Raw genomic sequence first — 25,360 nt, forward strand, 5'->3', positions numbered from 1 at the left:
GTGTGCGTTATGGTGTGGGTATGCTTTGATAGGGTTTTTGTGTGATGGTGTACCGCAGTGGATTATGGTCTATAGAGTTGGGTATTTAGATCGGAATGTGCCCCATCTCGCAAGTGAAGCAGGCTCAGCCTGGATCTTGGGTAGACGACCACCACCACACATAGGCGTGCTATAGGCTGTTGGGCTACCTTGTGGGCAGCAGGTGGCAGTGTAGCAAAAGCCATCTACCAGTGCATTTTTTACCTGTGTAGTCAATTTTCAAGCCATTTTTTTAATTTCAACCACTTTATTTCAGAAAAAAAGTGAACAGGAAACCCAAGCGTGCCACTTTTCCCGTCATTCCCCTTACGACTCGTTCCACACTCTGCCTCCCTTTAACCTCCATTAGCCCATTCTATTTCAAGCAGCAGCAATGATGCATTCAAGAAATGATGCATTCAAGAAATGATGCATGCAGAGATGAGGATGAGCGCATGTTTGGTTTTGTACCGAGTGAGATGATGAAACTCGATCTCCAGTTGCTACTCTCAGGTGGCAGCGTCAAACCCGACGGGTGAGATGCACTTCTTGTTGTTGTTGAGACGGTGGTGGGAACTTGGCACCTCTTGGCCATTGCCCCCCCGCTGTTGGCGACGGGGACATGGGCACGCTTTCACAACCAGACGAGATAAAGGAACATTGTCCAACACGCGCACAGGGCCAGTTATGGCTTCCAGTTACGTCCTGAGGGTGTTTCTCATGGATCTGGCTGCGTCAGGTGGGATGTAGACTTTGGCAGTCGAGCTTGGGTGAAGTCCAGTAAAGTCAACATGGACGGGATTTGACAAAGTAGGCTGAGTAAAAGTTGTAAATAGGTGACTTGACATGGCACGTGTGGCATAGACTCTGACTCTAGGATTCAAACACAACACGTTCATATTTTTTTCAGAAGACAATATGCATTGTAAATAATTTCTGTCAATGTTGAGTCAAACGTCTAGGCCCCAGCCAAAGTGGAATGACAAGCTGCCACAGGGCATAACGCCACGAGGTACGATGCAGTCCCGTTGGTTCAAGACATTTCCCCCATCGCTGCTGTTTGCTCGCTCTGGGAGGTCAATATGGTACTGATGACATCCGACAGTCCCACCTTCTGCACTCACAGACAAGGACATCCACAGACACAGAACCAGAGACATGCGTAAAAACAAAGAACACAACAACAACCGCCATTCGCCACTAAGTGGCGGTGACGTCACCACGGCGCTTGTACCAGGCTATGTGCACGTTGAGGCCACGTGAAGTGAAACCACAAAGGACACACGTCCATAGACACACACGGCCACACATTTTCACACTGCACGTTTGATGTCACACCAAAAAAATTGGTATTTCTAATATTCTTTGTACTGAAAAACTGTATAATACATAAAAATTTATGTATGATGAAAAAGTGTCACTCATTGGAGAGTTAACCTGTATTATGGACATTTCGTTACTGATTAAAAACTTCTCCTTTGAAAAGGTATTAATTACAAATTGAAAGTTGTTTGCAGCTGTTGAGACATGTATATTTTGACCCGAGTGGGATAAATAAATCTACGTCCTTTATATGTCAAACCATCCCAACTGGTGTCCTACCCCCCTTGGCTAAAAATGATTTCCACGCCTAAAGATGTAGAGACATGCACGGCAGGATAGAGGGCGACGCCGTGCGTTTCTCAGCATCCGTCAACATCTCTCAGGGTCGCGCCGCACCGCCCTGGAGTCGGGAAGCCCCGAACTCGGGAACAGGTGGCACTGCCCATTTTTTAAATCTTGAATTTTATGAATGAAGTGAAAAAGATTGTACATATACAATCACCAGGGGCAGCAGGGGCTGCAGTTCAGGGCCCTGGGTTTTGAGTGGTCCACAAAACATCTCCTGCTTTATACCAGTTGACAATTCTCTAGCATGAGTCAGTGGTGGCCAATACGTGGATCGCGATTCATGGGTGGATCGCAAAATATGTTTGTGGATCTCAGGATAAATCGGTACGTACGCTATCATAAGCAGACGGAAATTTTCGTGATGGCTGATGGCCAAAAAAAGTCCCCAAGAATCCATACATTAAAACAGCATAACTTCTAGCAATATATGGCGCGAGTACTTGGTATGCCTATGTATGTAGAATATAGTAGCGTACAGGGTTAAATCCATCAGGGTAATTGTTGGTCATGGCTATCTCTCTTGTAGCCCACCTCCAAGCTGATGGATCGTGCCTTTGCTTTCTAGACTTTCCCCCAATTATCGACCCCTAACTGCCTCCCGAACGAGCCAGAATCCCGAACCGGCCATAGCTGCTACCACCCTCATAGCAGTTAGTTTCTAGCGTCAACAGAAAACTGGCACAGCAACGACTGACCTCTCCGCTACTGCCTCTCACACTCCTTGGCATCATGGCCTGCTGCTGAAATTGGCTAAAGTCATCAGATTCCGTTCTACTGTGAACCTAATCGACGCGATGCCCTGCAACCGTACTTTTCGGGTTATACCTCGCTGGTGGATCGTGCATGTGCGTTGAGATCCACCAGAATGGATCTGAGTGGTGTATTGGCCACAGCTGTGATAGCTAATGTGATGATGAAAGCGATAGCATCATTATTTTCTGAAATTAAAATATTTAGGTGTTTTTTTTACTTTGATTTAACTTTCCAATACGTATATCACATCCAAACAATAATGGAGTGTTTGGCATCGGGCAAGGGTTGGGTCAATATAGTCAAGGGAAGGGAGTGGACATATACAGGAGAGTGGCCCTCAGAATTAAAACAGGCCCAGGACCCGATGAAACTTCACCCGGCCGTGGCGAGCGCACCTTGGTTTGCAGCAGCCCCTTGAGCTGATAGAGCGTCACATGCCCGTCGCTGTCCCCAACCAGCAGGCAGTGGCCGGGCGCGCGGGAGAACGCCACGCGCGTCGTGTGCACCCCACGCCGACCTGGGCTCACCAGCACGGGGTCCAGCCTGCACGCGCACACCCAGCGGCAACAGAGCCGGCGTGCTTCCACAATCGCAACGGCATTGCTGTTGCAATTGCAGCGCTCGCTCAACATTTTTTGTTCATTCCACGGCCCTCGCACTTTGTCGAGCTTGCTCAATCTTCGGGAGTTGAGAAGGCCGGGGGATGGACACTGACGGCTGTCTGCTGCCGTACTGTGCAGCGGTGGCCAATGGAGAGGGGAGGGTCGATCGGCCACTGAACAGCATGGACAGTTCGCCCGTCCCAGCTTTCGAACGGTCAGGTTTTTTTATAATCCCGAAATGCCGCGGCACACCTGTTGCAAACTGTAGTCGTGCACCGTCGCCAACACTTTGACTTCCCATACAGATTCAGCCCAAGGACGGCTTCACAATGTATTTTGCATCACGTGAAACGTGTCCACACCAGCGCTTGGAACTAAACATTATGGCCACGTGGAGTCACATGATAAAGGACGATTGTTTAAATCATCACGTGATTGCGACGTAAAAAATGTCAGACCACTTTACTCTGCTCGCTTTGCCTCATCCCAAACCTGATAGAATCAGAATCTTTATTTATACCGGAGGAATCCGATGGGCTATAAAGCTCTTTTTTCACAGATGTCCAGTCACATTGGCTGCCAGTGCTTAACATTTATATGTCCAAACATTCAAACAGGTTAATATTGCGACATATCACCTGTTGTATAGGGAAATGTACTTATTGCATGCCTAGTGATGCACAAACAGGCTCGGCCACATTTACAATATTCCTTTACATTTAAGTGCAATTAAATATCCGGCCAGGTAGGTCAGCGGTAGAGCGAAGGGGAACGAAATGGGAAGGTTGAGTATTCCAATGTTGATGTTGGTGGTTAACTCTGCACGTGATCCCCCCGGGATCGATACAATGTGCACCACTTTGTGTGGAAGTCAGCAGTGGTGGTCCTTTGGATAGACTCATCCCAACCATTGCAATGTGGAATTTACACCACTGGGTCAGCATTGTAAACAGAACATGACCACTGCGCCAATGGTCATTTCATTAGGAAATATACATTACTTCTAGATTTGAAGTTTGTGATTTAATGTAGTTGTTTTCATTTTTTTTTCCTACGTGACTTTACCGAAAAAACCAAAGAGTAAATATACATTACCTTTTTTTTAGATATAAAAACTCAACTTAACCTTTTTGTATTTTAGCAGGTGTAAGTCCCACTGAGCTATGTAGCTATGTTTCACCACAATTCATACCTCACCGCAATTCATACCTCAAGAGAGTGGCTTATCATGTGGAAATTTACAGTAGCCAAATACTCTAAATGCATGTTTTCTAAATGTGGAGAGAAAAACTGGAGGACTTGAGCAAAAATCCACGCAACCACGCGGAGAGAGACCTGCAAACTCCAAATACACAGGCCTCGGGATCGCACGACGACCCGTACAACAAGGCGAGGTAGTTAACATCTCGGCCACTGCGGCGTGCACGCAGCCCGACGTACGTGCTGCTGGACAGGTCCCACACATGCAGAGCCTCTGCGGTGAGCGCAGCGAGGAGTGTGGGGCTATGAGGGGACCAGGCGACGTCCAGCACGGCCTGACTGCCACACTGCAGGGTGAGCACGGGGAGCCGTCAGGTCCACCCTCCACAGTCCGCACGCTCCAATCGGAGGAGCAGCTCAGGAAGACTTCCGGCTCGAAGGGAGACCACAGCACGCGGTAGACTGGGCCCTGCGCACACGGACGTCGCACGGCGATTTAGCCAACCGCACCTCCGGTTAGCACGGTTGGCTACGTACGGTGCGAAAGAAGTTCAACATACATATGTACATGTTTGTCTCCATCAGTGGACGTTTTTAAGCCGCGTTCAATATGACAAATGGTTATTTTAAGTTGACAGGTTTACTTTATTACACCCGGGGAAAAACCTGTTGAGACAACAACTGTGTGATAATACAGGGCAGTTGAGACCTGAACGTACACTTGTAAATCGCAAATTACCACGAAAGTCTGAAAGCTCTGCCCGAGTAATTTTCGGCTCGTTATTTTATGCGCCGTATGGCCCTCTTTGCCAACGGCGGGCTCCACCCACTCCTAGCGGGGCCGACCCTCGGAAACGGTCGTGACTTCACAGGGAAGATGTGGAAATTTAACGGCGTCTGTAGCGTAGGTCGACTTCGGATCTGCGTTTTCAATGTAATACGGAAAAATCTCAAAAGTAACGTAAAAAAAAACAGCTTGGGATAACATAAGCTCACCCAAACATACATTGAACCTTCAATTCCGATCACTTCTCTGCTGTCATGGCGAGGAGGGGGCAGAGGGGAGGGTCGAGCCAATGTCTGGGGAGAAACCCGAGCCGGGCTTGGCCTTCTCAGGAACGGATCTGCACGGCTTGGGTCGGATTGCTTAATGCCCGGAGAAATGCAGCTCATCATTTATCATTATTACTACTACACTTGTACCGAGTGCCGTACGACTTGTATAGGAAGGTCCTGCCAAAGTTTTTGCAGTAGAGGACGATGATTGCTGCGTCTATTCCAACCGAGTGATTTGCGGGGCCATGACGCCAGTGGGGCACAATGGCCTCCTCTTGCAAATGATGTCACGGGATTTTGACCGTCCAACGTGTAGCTGATGGCACGTAGTATTTTCATGGCTAATACGTGCACAGTAATATAAGCAGGGTGGCCCCGCTGGATTTGAACCGCGAACCTCTGCAACAAGCGGCGAACGTGTTACCGCTGGGCCATGTCGCCACCCAGAATAAAATCGGTGTTTTACTTGAAATGAAACATGTAATAGTCTAGGCCATGACTGTTTCTGATGTGATAGCAAAGGGCACAGTCTTGGCATAGAGAATAGTCAGATAGCAAAATGTGCACCATGATGTCACTGACAATTACTTTTTCACGAAACTAAAATTAAGATGTTTTATTTATCGTGCGCAATAGAGAAAATATCTTGAAGCGCTTTACATCGTACGCCAATGAATATTTCGCGCGGATAAAAAAAAAAAGTTAAAATGTGCTACGAGAGAAGAGCAATGGAACTTGAGAGATCGCAGCAGACACGGCAAATGACGGCCGTGCGCAGCCCTCTGCGTGTGGGATTGTGGGGACATATGCCTCACCTGGTGAGCGGAGTAGCTGTGCAGGTGCTGCTCGCTGTAGGAGCACGAGCACCTGTGGATGAAGCCCTCCTCCGTGCCAGCCAGGTACATGTTGCTGTCCTGCACGAGCGCATACGAGCGCGAGCACACGCAGAGATGAGTGTGCGAAGGTGAGCACGTGTACACGCGCACACACAGACGCTGCAATGTGCAAGCCACTCGGTTGCTTTGCTTGGATTGGTCAACAATAGGGTTCTTCAACGAAATATCTGGTTGCACAATTGGCATGAGGAAGAGAGTGATCGTGAGGCGTGATGGCCTCAGTGGTGATGATGACCACTGGATGTTAACTACCTCGCCTCGTATACAAGAGGTCGCGGGTTGGATCCCAACCCTGATGCCTGTATGTTTGGAGTTTGCGTGTCTCTCTCCCCGTGGTCACGTGGATTTTTCTCCGGGTCCTTTGGTTTTTCCCTCCACATTTAGAATCAACATCACGCGTTTAGAGTAATAAATTTCCACACTCAGTGGGCCTTACGTGGTAAAAAAATAATAATAGTTTAATAGTTTAGTTATCGAACTGGATTCAATTAGGCATGCGTACCTGAGGATGGAAGTCGACGCAGGTTCCACAAGCCAGTCTCCAAATGAGCGCCTCATTCTTACGTTCCCTCTGCCCCTCAACGCCCGCAGTTCGTCGAGTACGGCCTTCCCCAGTCCGCTTCAGCCTCATCAGATCTGACGCGCGTGTTAGACATTAGGTTTAACTGCGCGTTACAACACAACTGAAAAGACCGCAGCTCAACTAATAGCAATAATTCCACATGCACACACGCCACACGATACCGCTGTGTGTGTGTGTGTGTCTCACCCTGGCAGTCAAGGCCTTTGCGGACGGCCCAGCGGGTGACACGACCGTCAGCTGAGATGGATGTGAGGGTCTCCCCACGGTCCTCCCCACCTCCTCCCTGCTCGAACCTCACCCACTGCACCTGCCACACTGCACCCATGTGTTTGCCCGACTCGCTGAGAGACGGCACCCAAACGCACACGTAAGTTCAGCCTCTTGGAATCAAGCAACGTTTCTTTTACACCATTGGAACCTAATTTGCCAGTAGAAAAATATGATAATTGTTTTTTTTGCCTTTTATTAGTGCGCCTTTTGGCGTCATCTGGTCCAACACCATGTGAGACTAGGCTCTAAGGAAAGCTGTCTCGGGTGTGGATCAATCAACTTCAAGGACAGTGCATACATTATCAGAGTTATGTTTTTTTTCTGCATTACGACTGCAGGTATTGTGGTCTATGCAAACATGACTCCTTGTAAAAAAAGGTGTCAGTTTTGTAGCCAGATAAAAGGGTAAAAAAAAACAATTATCAACGTTTCTTTTGTTCATAGTTTGTGTCTTGCTCCCTCATTATTGCCACGGTGGGGAGATGTTAACCCCCTCGCCTGGTATGTCGGAGGTCGTGGGTTCCATCCCAATCCTGACGCTTGAATATTTGGAATTTGCACGTTTTTCCCGTGGTCGCGTGAAATTTTCTCCGGGACATCCGGTTTTTTCCCTCCACATTTAGAAACACGCGATTAGAGTATTTGGCTGCTATAAATTCCCACCTGATAAGCCACTTCGTCGAGCTATTATTTGTGGCCAGGCTTCTGTAAAAGAGCTACATAGCTCAGTGGGACTGACCTAGTAAACAATAGTTTAGTTGAGCCTTATTCCTGTGTGCTATTGGCAACAATGCTTTGAGACACGGAATCCTATGAGAATATGTTAGAGCAGTGCACCCCATGTGTCATAGAACAGTTGCAGAATTGATATTTCTTCAGGACTTTTACCAAAGAATCCTTCAAGTGACCTTTTCACCTTTACACAGTAGGGGGCGCACTTTCTATGCATTGCAAAGGGGTCGTTGCATGGCAGTCAAACCGAAGATTTTAATTCTCAGAGGAACAATCTTGATAAATCGAGTGCAAAACCGAAATAAACTGCGGGGTTTTTGTCAACGAGGTCTCCTGCTACTCAATCCGAAGCACATATTTAGATCGGGGAAGATTTTGCTCAAATTGCACCGTTCACTACAATCGTGCCATCATCAGGGCATTCACCTTGAACATGAACATTCGCCCTGCTTGCGATTCGAGGTTGCGATTGCACTCAACACTTTTTTTTAAAGCCTGTGAGTGTCGCGCCTGTAGTGGCGGCAGGGGTCACGCGACCAAATTACATACAACGTCTGTGATTTAAAAATATATATATTTTCACACGTTAACGGATGAATCCTTACACCCCCAGTAATATGTTTATGCATTCAGGAAAACCTCCTTGAGTCTCAAGAATATGTTCAAGAGCCAGGCCGTGCATTGGGAGATGATGCCATTCACACGTTCAGCAATTCGCATGAGAAGTAATCCTAGAAACGGCACTTTATCGTAATCTTTGAAGTCTCAGTTGGCACTAGTGGTGTATGCGGAGTTTACAGTGGCTGCATAATTTACAAGAAATAATAACATGCAGTATGTAACCATGATAATAATTTTCAGCCGTTTGTAAATTCCCTGATGGATGAAAGCCTCCCCATGGCGTGTCCTATTAGCGCGGTTGGCTACGTATGGTGCGAAAAAAAGTTAATCACACATACGTACAGTTCTGGAGGTGTATTTGACCGTACTTCACCACAATGGTCAGTAAGGGCTGGTAAAGGCGGAGGACTAGTTAGCCGTGGCAGCAAATCCGAGTCGGGACGCCGGGTTAAAAATTCAGTGCGTTAACCACTGCCCCACCACTCCACCACTCCACCATGACGTATGTATGAATGAAAAAACAATTGCTTCTTACGTCCAGAATTCAAAACAACAATAATTACATCCACAGTCCTATTCCACTGTTACAATTTTTAGGAAAGAATAACTGAAATTATGCTGAGGCATTAAGCAGCCAACAACAACGACCACCATCCGCCACTGTGTGGTGGTGATGTCACCACGGCGCTTGTGCCAAGCTCTGTGCACTTTAAGGCCACGTTGAGCAACCGGGCATTGTGGCACATCCCTGTGGTTTGGAAGCAAGGGGTGGTGGGTCGCAGATTTGTTAAATGCCCAAATCTGCCCGACTGCAAGGTGGCCAAGAAACAGCAGTGCAGCAAATTGGGTTCTTGAATCGATCTGCGTGCCACTTAGAGTGCAATCCCCTCGTACGCTCGAGTTTTTTCTCTGGCTCACTCCGTCTCCCTCCCGCATGCAGAGCAATGCCTTAACAACACAGAATTAGCCAAACATCTGAATGCAGGACCCCCCCCCCCTCTTTAAGGAGTGGCTTGAGACTCAGTGAGGCTTTCCTGGACGAACGAATGACGTGAAGCTCTGACCTGCTGGTGAGAGAGGGGACGTCCTCAGCCCCTCCCCGGGTGTTGTGAACGGCGACTGTTCCATCCAGCGTCCCCACTGCCAGCAGGTTTGCGTTTGCCGCGGAGAAATCGATGCAGGTCACTCCCGACTCCATGTGAAACACTCTGTCCGGCCACTGGCATGGGGAGAAGCGACGGGGCACGTTCAGTGTGTGCAAACATGAGACGAGTCATAGGGAGTGAAGCAGTCTCGGTCAATAAAGTGATGCTGACTGCTATAGTCATATGCCGCTGTAAAACATTACAGAGGGGGTATACCTAGGGCCAATATTGAAGGTGGATTGTGGTCAGAGTAATTAAGTTAGGTGAACAAGAGTAGGTCGGAGTGCTTTTGAAAAACTGAACTTCGTTGAGTAGAATTTTGACGCGCGACTTTTGTTTCACTCAAATTGATCTTGAGGCCAACTTGATTGCCTCGTTTACTAAATGATTCAATATATTCCGGTAAATAATTCCAATTTAAGAGTTTGTCTGCTAAAATAAATTCGACCAGATAATATTGATCCAGAATGTGCAAAGGATAATGGACTGAAATGTAATGTTATTACATTACACTTTTGAAAACTCGTTTCTTTAGAAGCACTTTTTTGTGTTTAGTTTGTTGTCCTTCCCCCGCACCTCCGAGTAGCACGGTTGGCTACGTACGGTGCGAAATAAGTTCAACGTAGACATGCACAGAGACACTCTCAGGCTCTGAAACAGACGCTTGTCCATCGTTTTAAACCCCCAATCCCTTACAACACTTCGTAATAAACCGTGAAGGGTGGTTTCAAAGTACGTGAAGGGGTCGGAAGCCTCACCGTGGGATTCTTGAGTGACCAGCCACAGGCCAGCCCCTCCTTCTGGTCTCGGATCCCAAACTCCCCATAGCCCACGGCCAGCAGGTCCTACATGTGTACACGCACCATGCAAAAGAGCACACGCCCGCGTACGCGTAAGCCATCTTTAAGTAGCCCGACTGGTCGTGTAGCTTCTGATTGTTTAGAAGCCACGGTTAAAATGGCCTTCATTCACATTCTTTATTTTTCATTCTTTACGATCACAGTTTCGGGAGCAATGATTTAGTGTTCACGTCACTGACATGGGGCATCAGTACCCACCCCCCCACCCCCACCCAATGATCTGACCAGCAGCGACTGAATCCTGCGAGCTGTACAAATAATTCCAACATCGATTTTAATTAACAAAATTAACTAATTGGAGGTAAATATCTATGGTATTCTCCGGATTATAACACACAGTTTTCCTCCTGATTTTTAAAGCAAACATTTTGGGGCTCGTCTTTTAATGTGGTACTTGTGTATGTACGTGTGACCAGATTGTTTAGCTTGACATCGGCTCGAGGTTTGGTGGTGTGACTTACTTTCGAGAGCATCTGATAATCCGGAGAATATGGTGACATCTATTTGGCAAATGTGCCAATTTGGCTTCCAGTTTGTCAAATTGATCCTCTGCCATGAGGCGTTGCCATTCATTCTCCAGTCTATTCGCAAGGGCATTCCTCCCCTTCTGATAGTGCGGTTGTATGTATGTATGTTGAACTTCTTTCGCGCCATACGTAGCCATCCGTGCTAATCGGAGGCGCGGGGGAAGGACAACAGTTACCACCACAGTGCATCGGGTTGTTCGTGCGTGCGCACCCCAATGTGTGAACCTCACCGGGTTGAGCCGGTTCCAGGCCAGGCAGCTGACGTTTCGGCCCTTGGTCAAGCCGCATGAGAAGGCCCAGAGTCGCTGCAGGAAGGGGCCCCCCCCATGCACCACCGCGGGAATCTGCGCGCTGCTTCCGTGCAGCGTCTTCGGGCCGACCTCCATCCCCACGTTTCCCCGGGGCCTCCTCTCTTGCCCCTCAATTGCCTTCGCTTCCTCTGGAGCTCCCTCTTCGTCTTCCGTAACCCCATCAGGATCTGCACAGCACATAACAAACCAGAATCAGAATTATAATATTTATACCGGAGGAAACCGATGAGCTATGAAGATTTTTTTCACGGATGTCCAGTCGGGGCGGATAAGAACGTTACAACAACAAACAGTACAAAAACACGATGGTAGTGCAAAGTACAAAGGTAAACAAATCACCCAAACACAAATAAATACCACACGAAACCATCCCCATCCTACCAGGCAAAGCCTACTGAGGCATTAACTTATTTTTCAGAAGCAATCTGGCCACAAATGATAGCTCAACCGACTCATTGCAGCAGCAGCAGCAGCAGCAATATGAAAGCAATATCATAATATCCGCTATCGGGGATCGTGTGACTTGAGCCAATAACAAGAAGAAAGAAAATGCAACACAAAATGGAATGCCGCATTTGTAGCTAAGAATGCAGGCTGTGCATCCGGGCGGTGAGAGATGAGCGTGAACCCGCCGTTGGTGAGAGAAGACGACGATTAAGTTACGTCCGGTTGCTCTGACTGGTCCTCAATGCCAGGCCGCTTCTGAAATAGAAGCTAATAGCTCAGTGGGCCTTATCTGGTAAGATGAAAAAAAACTTGGATTTGTATATATTTTTGTAAGTGATTTGTTTACCTTTCCTACATTTTGCACTCCTATCGTGTTTGTTTTTATATTGTCTGTTGTTGAAACGTTCTGACCTGCCCTGACCAGTACATCTGTGAAAAAAGGGCTTTGCAGCTCAATCGGATTCCTCCAGCAAAGAATAAACATTGCGATTCCGATCCTGTCTCTCCACCACCCACCTGGCAGCACAGGCAGCTGGCGATAGGCAGCCATCTGGGGCTGATAGAGGTTTGCGACGAGCACGCGCTCCATGGTGGCCAGGTCCCGTTGGAAAGACGGGGAGCCCAGGACGGCGTCCGACGGAGGAGCACTGCTCGGCTCGGCCAGGAGCGGCACCAAGCCCGGGGCAATCTCGGAGCCCTGGGCAGTGCTGGAAGAGAGGCTGCGCTTGCTGTCTACAAACAAAAAGAGAAAGATCCCCCGCCCCCCCGTGTAGCGTTTATCGGGCTGTTAGGGAAAGTTGCTGTTAGCGAGCGCCTATGAAGGCTGGCAAGGCACATGAGCGGGTTGGTGGCCAGCATCACCCCCAGCAGACTTTCTCTCGCTCGTGGCAATGTTTACGCGCCGCACCAGGTACTCATTTGAGGCCGAGTCGACCTTGGGGAAGCCCAGTTCAGATAATCGTCACTGGTGTTGGCTGTGAACGGGAATCAAACTTGGGTCGCCGGGTTCCTAGCGCAGCGCGCTAACCGCCACCATATCGCACACACACACGCAGCTCACATGGTGGGCGGTCGCACAAAAGCCACTTTGGGAGCCGCCTGATCCGTTTGGGGGTTGTACCGTGTGTTGTTTGGTGTGACGTCCGACGTTTCGCTCCACGTGCTGGGAGCTTCTTCAGTTAGCATGTTCTTGAAGAAGCTGCCAGCACGTCCCTAATGTTTCGTGCTTAGTTTGTCGTGCTTCCTTCGCACCTCCGATTATCACGGTTGGCTACGTACAGTGCGAAAGAAGTTCAACATACATAAAATATATACATTCAAAGAGCATTATATACATGAATGCAGCTACTCACCTGTGCCCATGGAGCTTGCAGTAATCGCGGTGCCTGGTGCGAAGCGCTGGCTTGCTGTGAGACTTGTTGACGAGACGGGCTGGCCTGCGCTCTCTGCTTTACCGGTTGCTGTTTTGGAGGCCTCCAATTCGCTTAACGTGTCATGCATGTCCCACGTGCTGGCAAAAATACCTGAAGTGGGCAAATGCGTACGGGTGCGTCATTTATTATACGGTAGTCGCGAGGGGGTCATAAAAAAGCCTGTGACCTGACTTCATGCTACAACGAAAGGTGAATGCTCATTTTAAATGATATTGATGTTCAACAATAATTACCAAATTTTATAGAAATAGATTAGTTCAGCTATTTTACAGATGTTTAAAACATTCTTGTTTGTATGACGAATTATTAAATCACGTACCAAGGATGCGTTTTATGGGCTATCTTACATGAGTATGTAAAGTCATCGTTATGCCCTCTATCCTGATGACATCACTATGATGATGAGAGAGAGAGAGAGAGAGAGACACGCAAACTCCAAATACACAGCAGGCGTCAGGTTCGGGATCGAACCCACGCCCTCCTGTATATCAGGCGAGGTAGTTAACATCTCCTAGCCACCATGTGGCACCCAGTTGACACCTGCATCGGCGGTCACGATCCTGTCACACTGCACTTCCTTGCTCTTCCGCTGCAGGTTGAGTGTCTGCGCGCCGCGCTCCATGTAGCGCTCGTTTCCCACGCGGCTCGAGCACAGCTGCTTGTACGTCTGGTTACGTTGCCTGACATTCCACACACACAACACGGCGCACCAAGACGTTAGTTATGCAGTAGTCGCTGATGAGCCATCAATGGGGCCGTTTCAAATGTTCCTCCAGGTGCCACGACCCGTCGCTCCTAGCCAGGTCCCCCTGGATAGGCATCGTCTACATCTGCGAGCGTGGTGATCTGTGAACACCAGGCTGAGCTTGTTATTGCCTATTTACTCCAGGAATATAAATGAGTCGGCCTATCATTCTTGCAAAGTTTATAAATTGCTCTCGTGTCTTGTAGAAATTCAACAATGACTCTTGATTTATTGGAGGGTGGCATTTCTGGCTTCAGGCCTTCATAACAAGCTAAGCGCATTGCCCAATGCTCGTTTGACAACTGGTCGATTTGAGTTCTGATAATGACGATTGCTTCCCTGTGCCGAGTGGGCGTCGTGGTGGCGAGATGTTAACTACCTCGCCTGGTATGCAGGAGGTCGAGTTTGCACGTTCTCCCTGTGGTCACGTGGATTTTTCTCCGGGTTCTCTGGTTTTTCCCTCCACATTTCGAAACATGCGCTAAGAGTATTTTGGCTGCTATAAATTTCCACGTGATAATTTCCTAGGCTTTGCACTCATCTCGTATTTTTGGACATCTATTCTGATTCTGACTTCATTGAGCTATCATTTGTGTCCAGGTTGCTTCTGAAAAAGAGCTACACAGCTGAGTGGGCCTTACCTCGTAAAATATAAAGTTTAGTTTTGTTAGTTAATTACCTGATAGCCTCTGCCTGGCTGTCTTGTGTGGACACAGACACTGAGGTCATGTCCATGATCTCCATCGTGGAGGTTTCAGACAGCCACAGGGTGACGGTGCGGTTCAGCTCTGCCTCTCCCAGCACCTGTGGGCCATCTTCTTCCCGATTCTGCACCTCTGAGACGAGAATTCAGATTCACATTCGAGCAGAAATGAGCAAAACAGAGAAGCGTATTCAAGTAAATGTGTATGCGTCGTAGAAGACAGTACGTACGCGTAAAAAAAGTGTTATGAATGTTTGCGTGTGCCACCACGGGGTAATGTTCTCATTGGTTTATCCTGTTCAGGTAAAACATGACACGTTTAACGACACATCGATGCATCAATAACAATCGATTCTCGAGCACAATTTACGATATTTTGAGCAATTATACACCTAATTGTGTGTGTGAGTTGATTATGTATAAATATGTAACAAAAATTAGACCGTAACTTCACATCTATTTCCTAACGGAGTGAATAAAATAAACTATATGGAAAAATAAGACATAAAACAAATGGGACGCAATAATTGATTCTTAAAACGAATCCCGACCCCGATATTTTTTCAATCACCGAGGTGTGGCGTGGACTTTGGTCGCGGGTTGAGTCATGACGTGCCTCTAAGATAAGTGCCCGTGTGCGCCTGGCTACCTGCTAAGCTGCTGTAGTCATTCTGGACGCTTGGCTCTGCGATCTCATCTGTCAGGGAATCCAGACTGGAGTGGGCAGACACCGAGAGGCTGCTGCCAAAAGTGGATCTGTGCACAAGAGCGCAGACAAAATAAAAGCACACGCGTTGTACAGGCTTCATGTTTTTCGCGCGCGTCCCCGTATACAGCTACGTATAAGCGTGTGTGCTGCACCAAGATGCATGGAGACTGGAAACAAGCGATTAAACACAAGGTGTCCTGGAGCAAAAACATAGCAGGAACCCCAGCATGCTTTGCATGTGAAGGTGACATCGCCATTCTTGTGCGTGTTCTGCATTCAGCCTTGTGATGGCAAAAATATCAAAAGAACCGAGACTGTGGCATCCGTAATTTATGCAGCAGGGCAACATACATGCCTCAGGCACCAGTGGCAGCAGTAGGCAATGATGGCTATACTGCACTGATGAGTCCTAATAAGGAGAGGATGGGGCCCCCCTCCATGGGAACGTGTAATATCCATCACTGCCGATGGAGACGAGTGCCAGCTCATGGCTCAATTGAGCAAAAGAGACTCCGTGGCTCTGTGTGGCCTGGTGTGCCTCTGCCTAGCCGCACGGCTGCTTCCGCACGTGCTGCAGTGTCCCCGACGCGGCACCTGGTGAACTGGCCGGCCATGCTGGCGGTGTGCACGGCGGTCTGGTAGAAGGAGTAGGAGGAGAGCATGTCCGTGGCGGAGCCCCCCCCCCCGCCAGAGGGGCCCCCCGCTGCGTCCCCTACGCCGGCTCCACGGCTCGCCTTGCCCTGCTCTGGGGTGAAGAGAGGCCGTGGGGTCACGTCGCACCCGTTCTCATCCAGCACCTGCGGGGTTCACACACACACAGCATTGGTATGGGGGCGGTCACGTGATCCTGTGCTAGGGCGTTTGTCACTGGCACGTATGTACGTTAAACTTCTTTCGCACGACACGTAGCCAACCGTGCTAATCGGAGGTGCGCTTGTTGCAGAGGTACATTGTTTGCAACCAGCAGGCCGGCCCTGGTCATTACAGTGGGTGTATTGGCCGTAAAAAAAATACGCGCCGTTTGGTTCACAGTGGATGTTAAAGATCCTGTGCTGTCATTAAAAAAGGGTAGGCCATTGTGTGCGAGCATCATCTTCCAAAGTCGAAATATGACCGGCAAAATGACTCAATTGGGAATTATACACGGCAATCTTATTCTTCTTTCGTATGGCTGATGTAGATGCAGAGGAACAACTACAACTTTTTATTCAGGTGATCAAGCCAGATAACCGCGTTAGGAGCAGTGGAGTGTATTGCTGTAATGTCTCCTTCATATTCATGGATCGGGCCTTGCATGGCTATATGTTATACTACGGTCCGTTCTAGATGACCAGTCGCACACGACTGGAGAGTTTTGCATTTTCAATATGTGCATCAGGTATCTGTATCTGCCATGGTTTGTGCGGATGCGGCTTAGGGTGGACCATGAGCTTCTTGGAAGATCAAACCGATAACAATAATCTCCCCGTAATGTGAAAAAACTTGTTAGAGCCTTGCTGAAAAAGAGTCATGAGACTAAGCGAGGCTTTCCTGGGTTAACATGTGTATTACAGTAATAAAAAACCTATGGAAAGGTTCAGCAAACCTAGTGTGCGGAAACCATCTGTTTGGACCATATCTCTCACATCATTATCAACCATGGTCAATCCACCACTTGATGAAGGCCTCCTTCAGCAAGTTGTCGCCATCTGTCGCAATTCTGCATGGCAACAATCCATCCCGTACCTACCGGACGTCCTCTTAGACCCAGCCAATTCGTAAGGTTTGTCACGTAAATAAAACGTGCCAAAGAGAGTTACTACTTCAGTACACTGGTGTGTTGGAGAGTAAACCCACAACATTTACAGTTTGAGTGCGATGTTTTGCTGGTGATTACAGCCAGCTTCATCAGGCGATTTACCAGAATTGGTGGTGGCGGTTTAACGACACGTTTATATTTACTTGATCTAACCCAAAAAAACCTCTTATGGATAATATTGCTTGCAAACAGCCTACGTGCTAGTTCTTGCCATCTACATGACCGGCGATCTCAGCTCCAGAGTTTTTGGTGGCGAAGTGCGATACACCGTGACCGAACGTCTCCTGTGTTCCGCCGTTGAGTGTGGCTCTGACCAGCATGGAGGGCCGGAGTCCTCCCAGCGCGGCTCCCCCCGCTCTGCCCTCCGCGGGTCCTGCTCCCAAGCTGCGCCGGCTCGACGACGTGAGGATGCTGCGCGTCGTGGCGCTGCGCGTGCCCACGCGGGGGACGACGGCCAGCGAAGAGGCGCCCTGCGCTCCCAGTATCACTCCCCTGCGCTGGCTCATCCCGACGAACGTAGAGCCACTGCGCACACACACACAGACAAGAGTGCACACACACATGGCGCATAGTAGACACGATGGCGATGCCACTGCAGCGCTTGTGCCAGGCTACGTACGCTATGAGGCTATCGTGTAAAGTGTGGACGTCTCGCCGACAGGTCACGGAGGAGGCCCAGATGTTACGGGTTGACTGAGATGACTGGCAGCTACGGTTAAAGAATGGATTTTCGCAGGATTGCCTTTGAGTGATCTAGCTTCAGAAAGTTATTTTAAAATTGTGCTGGGGAATGTTTAGCTGTGTACTGATTAAGGGTGGAGTAGTGGAACAGTGGTTAGCACAGGGCTGCCGACAATTTAGCCTGCGCAGCAGCCTTCAAACACCCGTTGTTTTCACGATGTGGTATTATTCACCCACCCAAGCATTATCCAGGCTCAACGCTGCTTGGCTTCTGAGATCTGATGACATTGGGTGCATTCCAGGTGCAGTACTGTAATTGGGTCATAAGACATACACACACATGCCGTACAACAACAAAAACACACTTGGACAGACACAAACACACGTGCAGACACGCGCTGTGTGCACCCACGGACTGGCTGCAAAGCAGGAGGCGACGACTCACGATTGTTTCCCTCTGGAGTCCTTGCTCAGACTTGGTGGCAACTTCTTCATGGTTACAGATAGATGATGGTGCAGGTCTCTGTGTCACACATACAGGAGATGGTGAAGGTCTCTGTGTCACACACACAGGTGATGGTGGAGGTCTCTGTGTCACTACAGGTGATGGTGCAGGTCTCTGTGTCACTACAGGTGATGGTGCAGGTCTCTGTGTCACTACAGGAGATGGTGCAGGTCTCTGTGTCACACACACAGGTGATGGTGGAGGTCTCTGTGTCACTACAGGTGATGGTGCAGGTCTCTGTGTCACTACAGGTGATGGTGCAGGTCTCTGTGTCACACATACAGGTGATGGTGGAGGTCTCTGTGTCACTACAGGTGATGGTGCAGGTCTCTGTGTCACTACAGGAGATGGTGCAGGTCTCTGTGTCACACACACAGGTGATGGTGGAGGTCTCTGTGTCACTACAGGTGATGGTGCAGGTCTCTGTGTCACTACAGGTGATGGTGCAGGTCTCTGTGTCACACACACAGGTGATGGTGGAGGTCTCTGTGTCACATACAGGTGATGGTGCAGGTCTCTGTGTCACACATACAGGAGATGGTGCAGGTCTCTGTGTCACACATACAGGAGATGGTGCAGGTCTCTGTGTCACACATACAGGTGATGGTGCAGGTCTCTGTGTCACACATACAGGAGATGGTGCAGGTCTCTGTGTCACTACAGGTGATGGTTCAGGTCTCTGTGTCACTACAGGAGATGGTGCAGGTCTCTGTGTCACACACACAGGTGATGGTGCAGGTCTCTGTGTCACACACACAGGTGATGGTGCAGGTCTCTGTGTCACACACACAGGTGATGGTGGAGGTCTCTGTGTCACTACAGGTGATGGTGCAGGTCTCTGTGTCACACATACAGGAGATGGTGCAGGTCTCTGTGTCACACATACAGGAGATGGTGCAGGTCTCTGTGTCACTACAGGTGATGGTTCAGGTCTCTGTGTCACTACAGGAGATGGTGCAGGTCTCTGTGTCACACATACAGGAGATGGTGCAGGTCTCTGAGTAGCTAGTGAGTGTAGTTAGTGAGTAACTAGTGATTGTAGCTAGTGAGTGTAGTGAGTGATTGTAGTTAGTGAGTAACTAGTGAGTGTAGTTAGTGAGTGTAGCGAGTGAGTAACTAGTGATTGTAGCTAGTGAGTGTAGTGAGTGATTGTAGTTAGTGAGTAACTAGTGAGTGTAGTTAGTGAGTGTAGCGAGTGAGTAACTAGTGAGTGTAGCTAGTGAGTAACTAGTGATTGTAGTTAGTGAGTAACTAGTGATTGTAGTTAGTGAGTAACTAGTGATTGTAGTTAGTGAGTAACTAGTGAGTGTAGCGAGTGAGTGTAGTGAGTGATTGTAGTTAGTGAGTAACTAGTGATTGTAGTTAGTAACTAGTGATTGTAACTAGTGAGTAACTAGTGATTGTAGCTAGTGAGTGTAGTGAGTGATTGTAGCTAGTAACTAGTGATTGTAGCTAGTGAGTGTAGTTAGTGAGTAACTAGTAAGTGTAGCGAGTGATAGTAGTGAGTGAGTGTAGTTAGTGAGTAACTAGTAAGTGTAGCGAGTGATAGTAGTGAGTGAGTGTAGTTAGTGAGTAACTAGTGAGTGTAGCGAGTGAGTAACTAGTGAGTGTAGCGAGTGATAGTAGTGAGTGAGTGTAGTTAGTGAGTAACTAGTAAGTGTAGCGAGTGATAGTAGTGAGTGAGTGTAGTTAGTGAGTAACTAGTGAGTGTAGCGAGTGAGTAACTAGTGAGTGTAGCGAGTGATAGTAGTGAGTGAGTGTAGTTAGTGAGTAACTAGTAAGTGTAGCGAGTGATAGTAGTGAGTGAGTGTAGTTAGTGAGTAACTAGTGAGTGTAGCGAGTGAGTGAATGTGGTTACCGTGAACTCGCAGCGGCTGACGGCAACGCTGTCGCCGTCACCATGGCGACGCGTTTTTATCAAGAGCCGCGCTGATTGGCCGCGTCCCTCTCCTATTAACGCCGCGTCCCATTGGTTGCTGGAAGCGACTTCGCCGCCGCAGGTGCGTCAAGTGCGTGACGTCATCGCGCGTGGAGCGGTGGCGCAGCGGTTAGCGCGCCGGCCCCACACGAGTTCGTTTCCAGCTCGCGACCGACGGGGGGGGGGGGGGGACGTCCTCTTTCTCACAGAGGTCCAGTAGGAGTCCAGAGTATAGGAAAGGTATGCAAGTCACGAAAAAAATTAACCCGTAAAAACAAAGTTTTTCACTATAAATCCTTTATATGCGTGGCATCGGTTTTTATTTAATTATTCATTTCTGTTTTTGTCGAGTAAGAGTTTCATTTTTATCACATTGGTATTTTTAATAAAATATGCAAAAAAAATTCCTAAAAAGTGAAAATTTTGGAAATTTTTTTTCACGAAAATAAATTGTCACGCACAACGAGTCTGTGTGCAAAACGTCAGCTCGATTGGATCACGGGAAGTGGGTTAAAAAACGACCGAAAGATTTGCATGGTCGTAAGCGCGCAAGCAAGCAAGCAAGTGAACTTAATATAAAGGATTTAACAAGTAAACCCATAAAAACAAAGTTTTTCACTATAAATCCTTTATATGCGTGGCGGCTAGAGTCCTCTCGTCCTCTGGCTTGAGATGGCTGCCACCTATGGGTCAGATGATTGTCTGCCACCATTAAGCAATTGGTAATTAAATATTTAATTTGTTTTCCCTAAACAGTGTAAAATTTTGGATTTTTTTTCACGAAAATTAATTGTCACACACAACGAGTCTGTGTGGAAAATGTCAGCTCGATTGGATCACGGGAAGTGGGTTAAAAAACGAGCGAAAGATTTGCACGGTCCTAAGCAAGCAAGCGAACTTAATATAAAGGATTTAAAAATATATTCGCCTGTGGAGGACGCGGGGATCGATCCCGCGACCTTTGGCATGGGAAGCGAGGGCGCTACCAACTGCGCTACTCCACCACGGCCTGTGGAGGTGTTACGCCCTGGGCTCTTACACTCTGACGTTCAGCCAAAGCCATGAATACGTTCTATTTGAATAAATGTAAAATAATTTTTTTTGCCTAAAAAGTGTAAAATTTTGGGAATTTTTTTTCACGAACAATAATTGTCTGGCACAACGAGTCTGTGTGGAAAATGTCAGCTCGATTGGATCACGGGAAGTGGGTTAAAAAACGACCGAAAGATTTGCACGGTCCTAAGCAAGCAAGCACGCAAGCAAGCAAGCAAGCACGCAAGCAAGCAAGCAAGCACGTGAACTTAATATAAAGGATTTAAAAATATATTCGCCTGTGGAGGACGCAGGGATCGATCCCGGAACCTTTGGCATGGGAAGCGAGGGCGCTACCAACTGCGCTACTCCGCCACGGCCTGTGGAGGGGTTACGCTCTGGGCTCCTACACTGTGACGTTCAGCCAAAGCCATGAAAGAGTTGTATTTGAATAAATGTAAAATCATTTTTTTTTGCTAAAAAGTGTATCATTTTTGAATTTTTTTTCACGAACATTAATTGTCTCGCACAACGAGTCTGTGTGGAAAATGTCAGCTCGATTGGATCACGGGAAGTGGGTTAAAACACGAGCGAAAGATTTGCACGGTCCTAAGCAAGCAAGCAAGCACGCAAGCAAGCAAGCGAACTTAATATAAAGGATTTAAAAAGTAGAAAAATACAAATTGCAAAAGTGTCAATGTTGGCCAGGTTATGGTTTTGGGGGGGAGGGGGGGGTGCCCATGTTGGTTAAGTCGAACAGAGTGTCGCTCAACCTGAGCTCGATCACTGCTCGATCACATAGACGTGTATTCAGAATGTCCCACCTTGATCGGTGCGCGATGAGTGCACTCGCTGTAAGAGTCGCCCAAAGCACCGGGATTCTAAAGCAGCCACGTGATTTTCCGTCGCTAGGGGTCTCCCTCGTGTTGCAGTCTCGCACTGCGGCTGCTGTGTTGAGAGCTCCGGAAAAAGTGTCAAAAAAAATCCCACGGCGATACAAATCCCTAGTCCCACGCAAAAAGATCCTCCCGTATAGCCTCAAAACACACCCACCGTTCTGAAACAAAACCTCAACAAATTCCACACATCGTGTTAGTGGCGAGATTTTCACTACCTCACCTGATATACAGGAGATCGTGGGTTCGATCTCGACCCTGACGCCCGGATATTTGGAGTTTGCGTGTTCTGCCCGTGGTCATGTGGACTTTTCTCCGGGTCCTCTGGTTTTTTTCTTCTTCATATTTAGAATTGACAACACGCGTTTAGAGTATTTGGCTGCAATAAATGTGCACGTGTTAAGCCACTTCGTTGAGCTATCGTTTGTGGCTCGGTCGCTTCTGAAAAAGAGCTACATAGCTCAATGAACCATACCTGATAAAAAAAAAAAAACAAGTCTGTCATCTCACTAGGGTTTTATAAATTGAGGGACCCCACCTCTTAAATAAATCATGCGTAGTGCATCAGAACATCAACAGGTAGATGCGCTCTACTTCGGAAACGGAACATCAAAGACGCAGCCACAGCGGTGCGATTGTGCTCATGCAACCCAGACGCTGGACCGCACAGCAAACCCACTGCGGTCTGCGTTCCTTCAACGGAGGGGGAATTTTTAATTTAAAGCTTTCGTGACTGCAGGGATTCATCTTCTTGGTTCTTTCGGTAAAGTCACGTAGAATGGAAATAATAAAATAATAAAAGTAAAGCATAATTTTTTTATTTAATTATGTTTTACTTGTATTATTATTATGGAAATAATAAAGCAATAAAAATATTTTTTTAATTAATTTAATAATGTGTTACTTTTATTATTTTATTATTTCCATTCTACGTGACTTTACCGAAAGAACCAAGAAAAAAAAGGAGGGGGAATTGTTAAAGTCACCACACGAACTCTCCTCTCCCTCTGTCTCTCTGTGCCGTATCCTCTTTCATCGTGGCCAGCAGCAGACTTCGACATTGGCAACTAGCTCCTGAACGTACTCCACTGCTGCTACTGCTGCTACCATAATGCGCAAGAATAATATTTTTTTTAAAAAGCTCCTTTCCGGACTTGGCCTATTATTGAGCCCAGACAAAAACAAAGCTTTTTTTTCTTTGTTCCAGTCGGATTTTCCATTCGAGTTTTGGCTGCCAAACGGCTACCGCTGTTTTGCTAACGCGGCTTTGTGGTCGCTGTTTTTTTTGTCCGCGTTTCTCACCACGTTGACACTAGAGGGCACTACAACTATAGCAGTCAGGTTCCATGAATGTAAAAACAAACTAATTTCGTCAAAAACACTGTGGCTTTAAAAATAAACAATTGTATAATAGGCGGGCAATGGCTCTTCCTAGAGAGGTAGATACCCATCGGCCACAGCTACCACCACCCCTTCATCATTCCACTGCTGGATCAAAGCTTTTTCACGCAATTGTCGGTTGTGGGAGTCGTTTTGACCATCCTTCACCTGGTGGGTCATTTGCGGGTTGCTGTGAAGCGGGCGGCCAATGACCAGTTCAGACATCGATTGCTCCTGATGTAGATGTACCTCTCTGGCCTCTCTATGTCCTGTGAAACATTGCCTCTGAAGTCTTGATTTGAAGCTTTTGTGACTGCAGGAATCCACACTCTTTGGTTCTTTCGGTAAAGTCACGTAGGTATAAAATTAAATAAATAGTGATTTATTTGATTTTTGTAAAATAAATAGTGATTTATTTAATTTTTGTTTAATAAATAGTGATTTCTTTTATTTTTTACCTACGTGACTTTACCGAAAGAACCAAAGAGTATTGCCTCTGAAGTACGTGCTCTCTTGAAGGATGAGTTATTGACGAACGTGCCAATCTACTGGTGGATGAAGTGCAGTTTCAAGTCTTAATATCAGTCATGGGGTTGTTTGACCACACCTCGTCACGCTGGTCTGTACAGGTTAATTGAACAGGGAGCCCAGGATAGGTTCGGTTATATATTACAACGTTGAGAGTGATGTATGTTGCTGGTCGTTTGACGTTTTATAATATTATTATAATATTATAATATTATTTTATTATGTTTTATTTTTATTATAAATTTATTATTATTAATAAAAATAAAACATAATAAAATAAGATAATAGTTATTTTATTATGTTTTATTTTTATTATTTTATTATTTCTCTTCTACGTGACTTTACCAAAAGAACCAAGAAGATGCTTGTCTATTGTGCTAGGTTGTCATTATCGACACGCGACTCTCATGATAATGTTGTCGTGTGTGTATTATACACGTGAGTAGTTAATGTACAGGGTGGCCCAAAAGTGAGGACACACAGTGTTATTTAATTTTATCAAATCACGTAACGTTATTTGATTTATATTAACACATGTTCAGACGGACTTTGCGTTAACATTTATGCATGCGTTCATTCCCTTTTGAAACGAATGTGGGACTCTCTTGTTAAGACGACAGGCACAATCTTCGAACACGTTTCGATGATGTTTTGTCGTCTCAATGTCTTCGGGGTTCTCGGTCGAGTTTTTGTAACCGACGGGTTTTAGGTGACCCCCTAGGAAAAAAATAGCTATTATAAAAAAAAGAGAGATAAAATATTAAAATGTTTTAATGACAGTTTTAAAATAAACGAAATAACCCGATGTGTCTTTACTTTGTGGGCACTTGTTGGCCACCCTGATGTTCTTAGAGAGAATAAGTAGGCTTTAAATTGGCACGGATGTATAGTGAGGCATATGTCAGATGAAATCGGCCCGAGAGGACAAGCACTGAGGAGATGGAACAATGGATCTCCGCACGTGTAGGAGTGAGATGGATTGTGGAATTGCAGGACCCACGAAGAATTGTGATGTCGTGGACGAAGGGCCTTCTTCCAGCAGTGGATATGCCATGGTTGATGGTGATACTGATCAATTCTTCTTTGTAGGGCTGGGGAAGCGGTTATAGTTTGATGTCAAGATTAGCGATCCATTCAGCGGATTCAGGCGAGGCAGAGCGAGTGGTCGTGATGCCAGAAGTTCAGAATGGAGGAATCCGATGATCTATAAAGTTCTTTTTCACAGATATCCAGTCGGGACACGGGGTAAGAACGTTCCAACAACAAACAAGACAAAAACACAATAGGAGTGCAAAGTACAAGTAAGGTAAACACGTCACACAAACACAGACAAATACAAC

General features: G+C 47.2%; 1 protein-coding gene across 1 annotated transcript; it reads right to left on the reverse strand.

The window, feature by feature from the left end:
• Positions 1–240: 240 nt before the first annotated feature.
• DNAI4 (dynein axonemal intermediate chain 4) lies at positions 241–20,232 on the reverse strand. The gene is given in 20 exon segments (XM_061575676.1): positions 241–1,132; positions 2,838–2,985; positions 4,485–4,609; positions 4,611–4,634; positions 4,636–4,713; positions 6,116–6,214; positions 6,699–6,832; positions 6,966–7,120; positions 9,467–9,621; positions 10,306–10,392; positions 11,165–11,412; positions 12,209–12,424; positions 13,045–13,215; positions 13,666–13,805; positions 14,550–14,706; positions 15,223–15,329; positions 15,877–16,079; positions 17,395–17,605; positions 18,207–18,284; positions 20,125–20,232. Coding segments are annotated over 20 exon segments (2,661 nt in total). The 5' UTR covers positions 20,169–20,232; the 3' UTR covers positions 241–1,051.
• Between the last annotated feature and the right edge of the window lie 5,128 nt (positions 20,233–25,360).

Source organism: Lethenteron reissneri, chromosome 58, assembly GCF_015708825.2.
Source record: "Lethenteron reissneri isolate LAM-NWPU_2019-01 chromosome 58, ASM1570882v1, whole genome shotgun sequence".
Lineage (NCBI taxonomy): Eukaryota > Metazoa > Chordata > Hyperoartia > Petromyzontiformes > Petromyzontidae > Lethenteron > Lethenteron reissneri.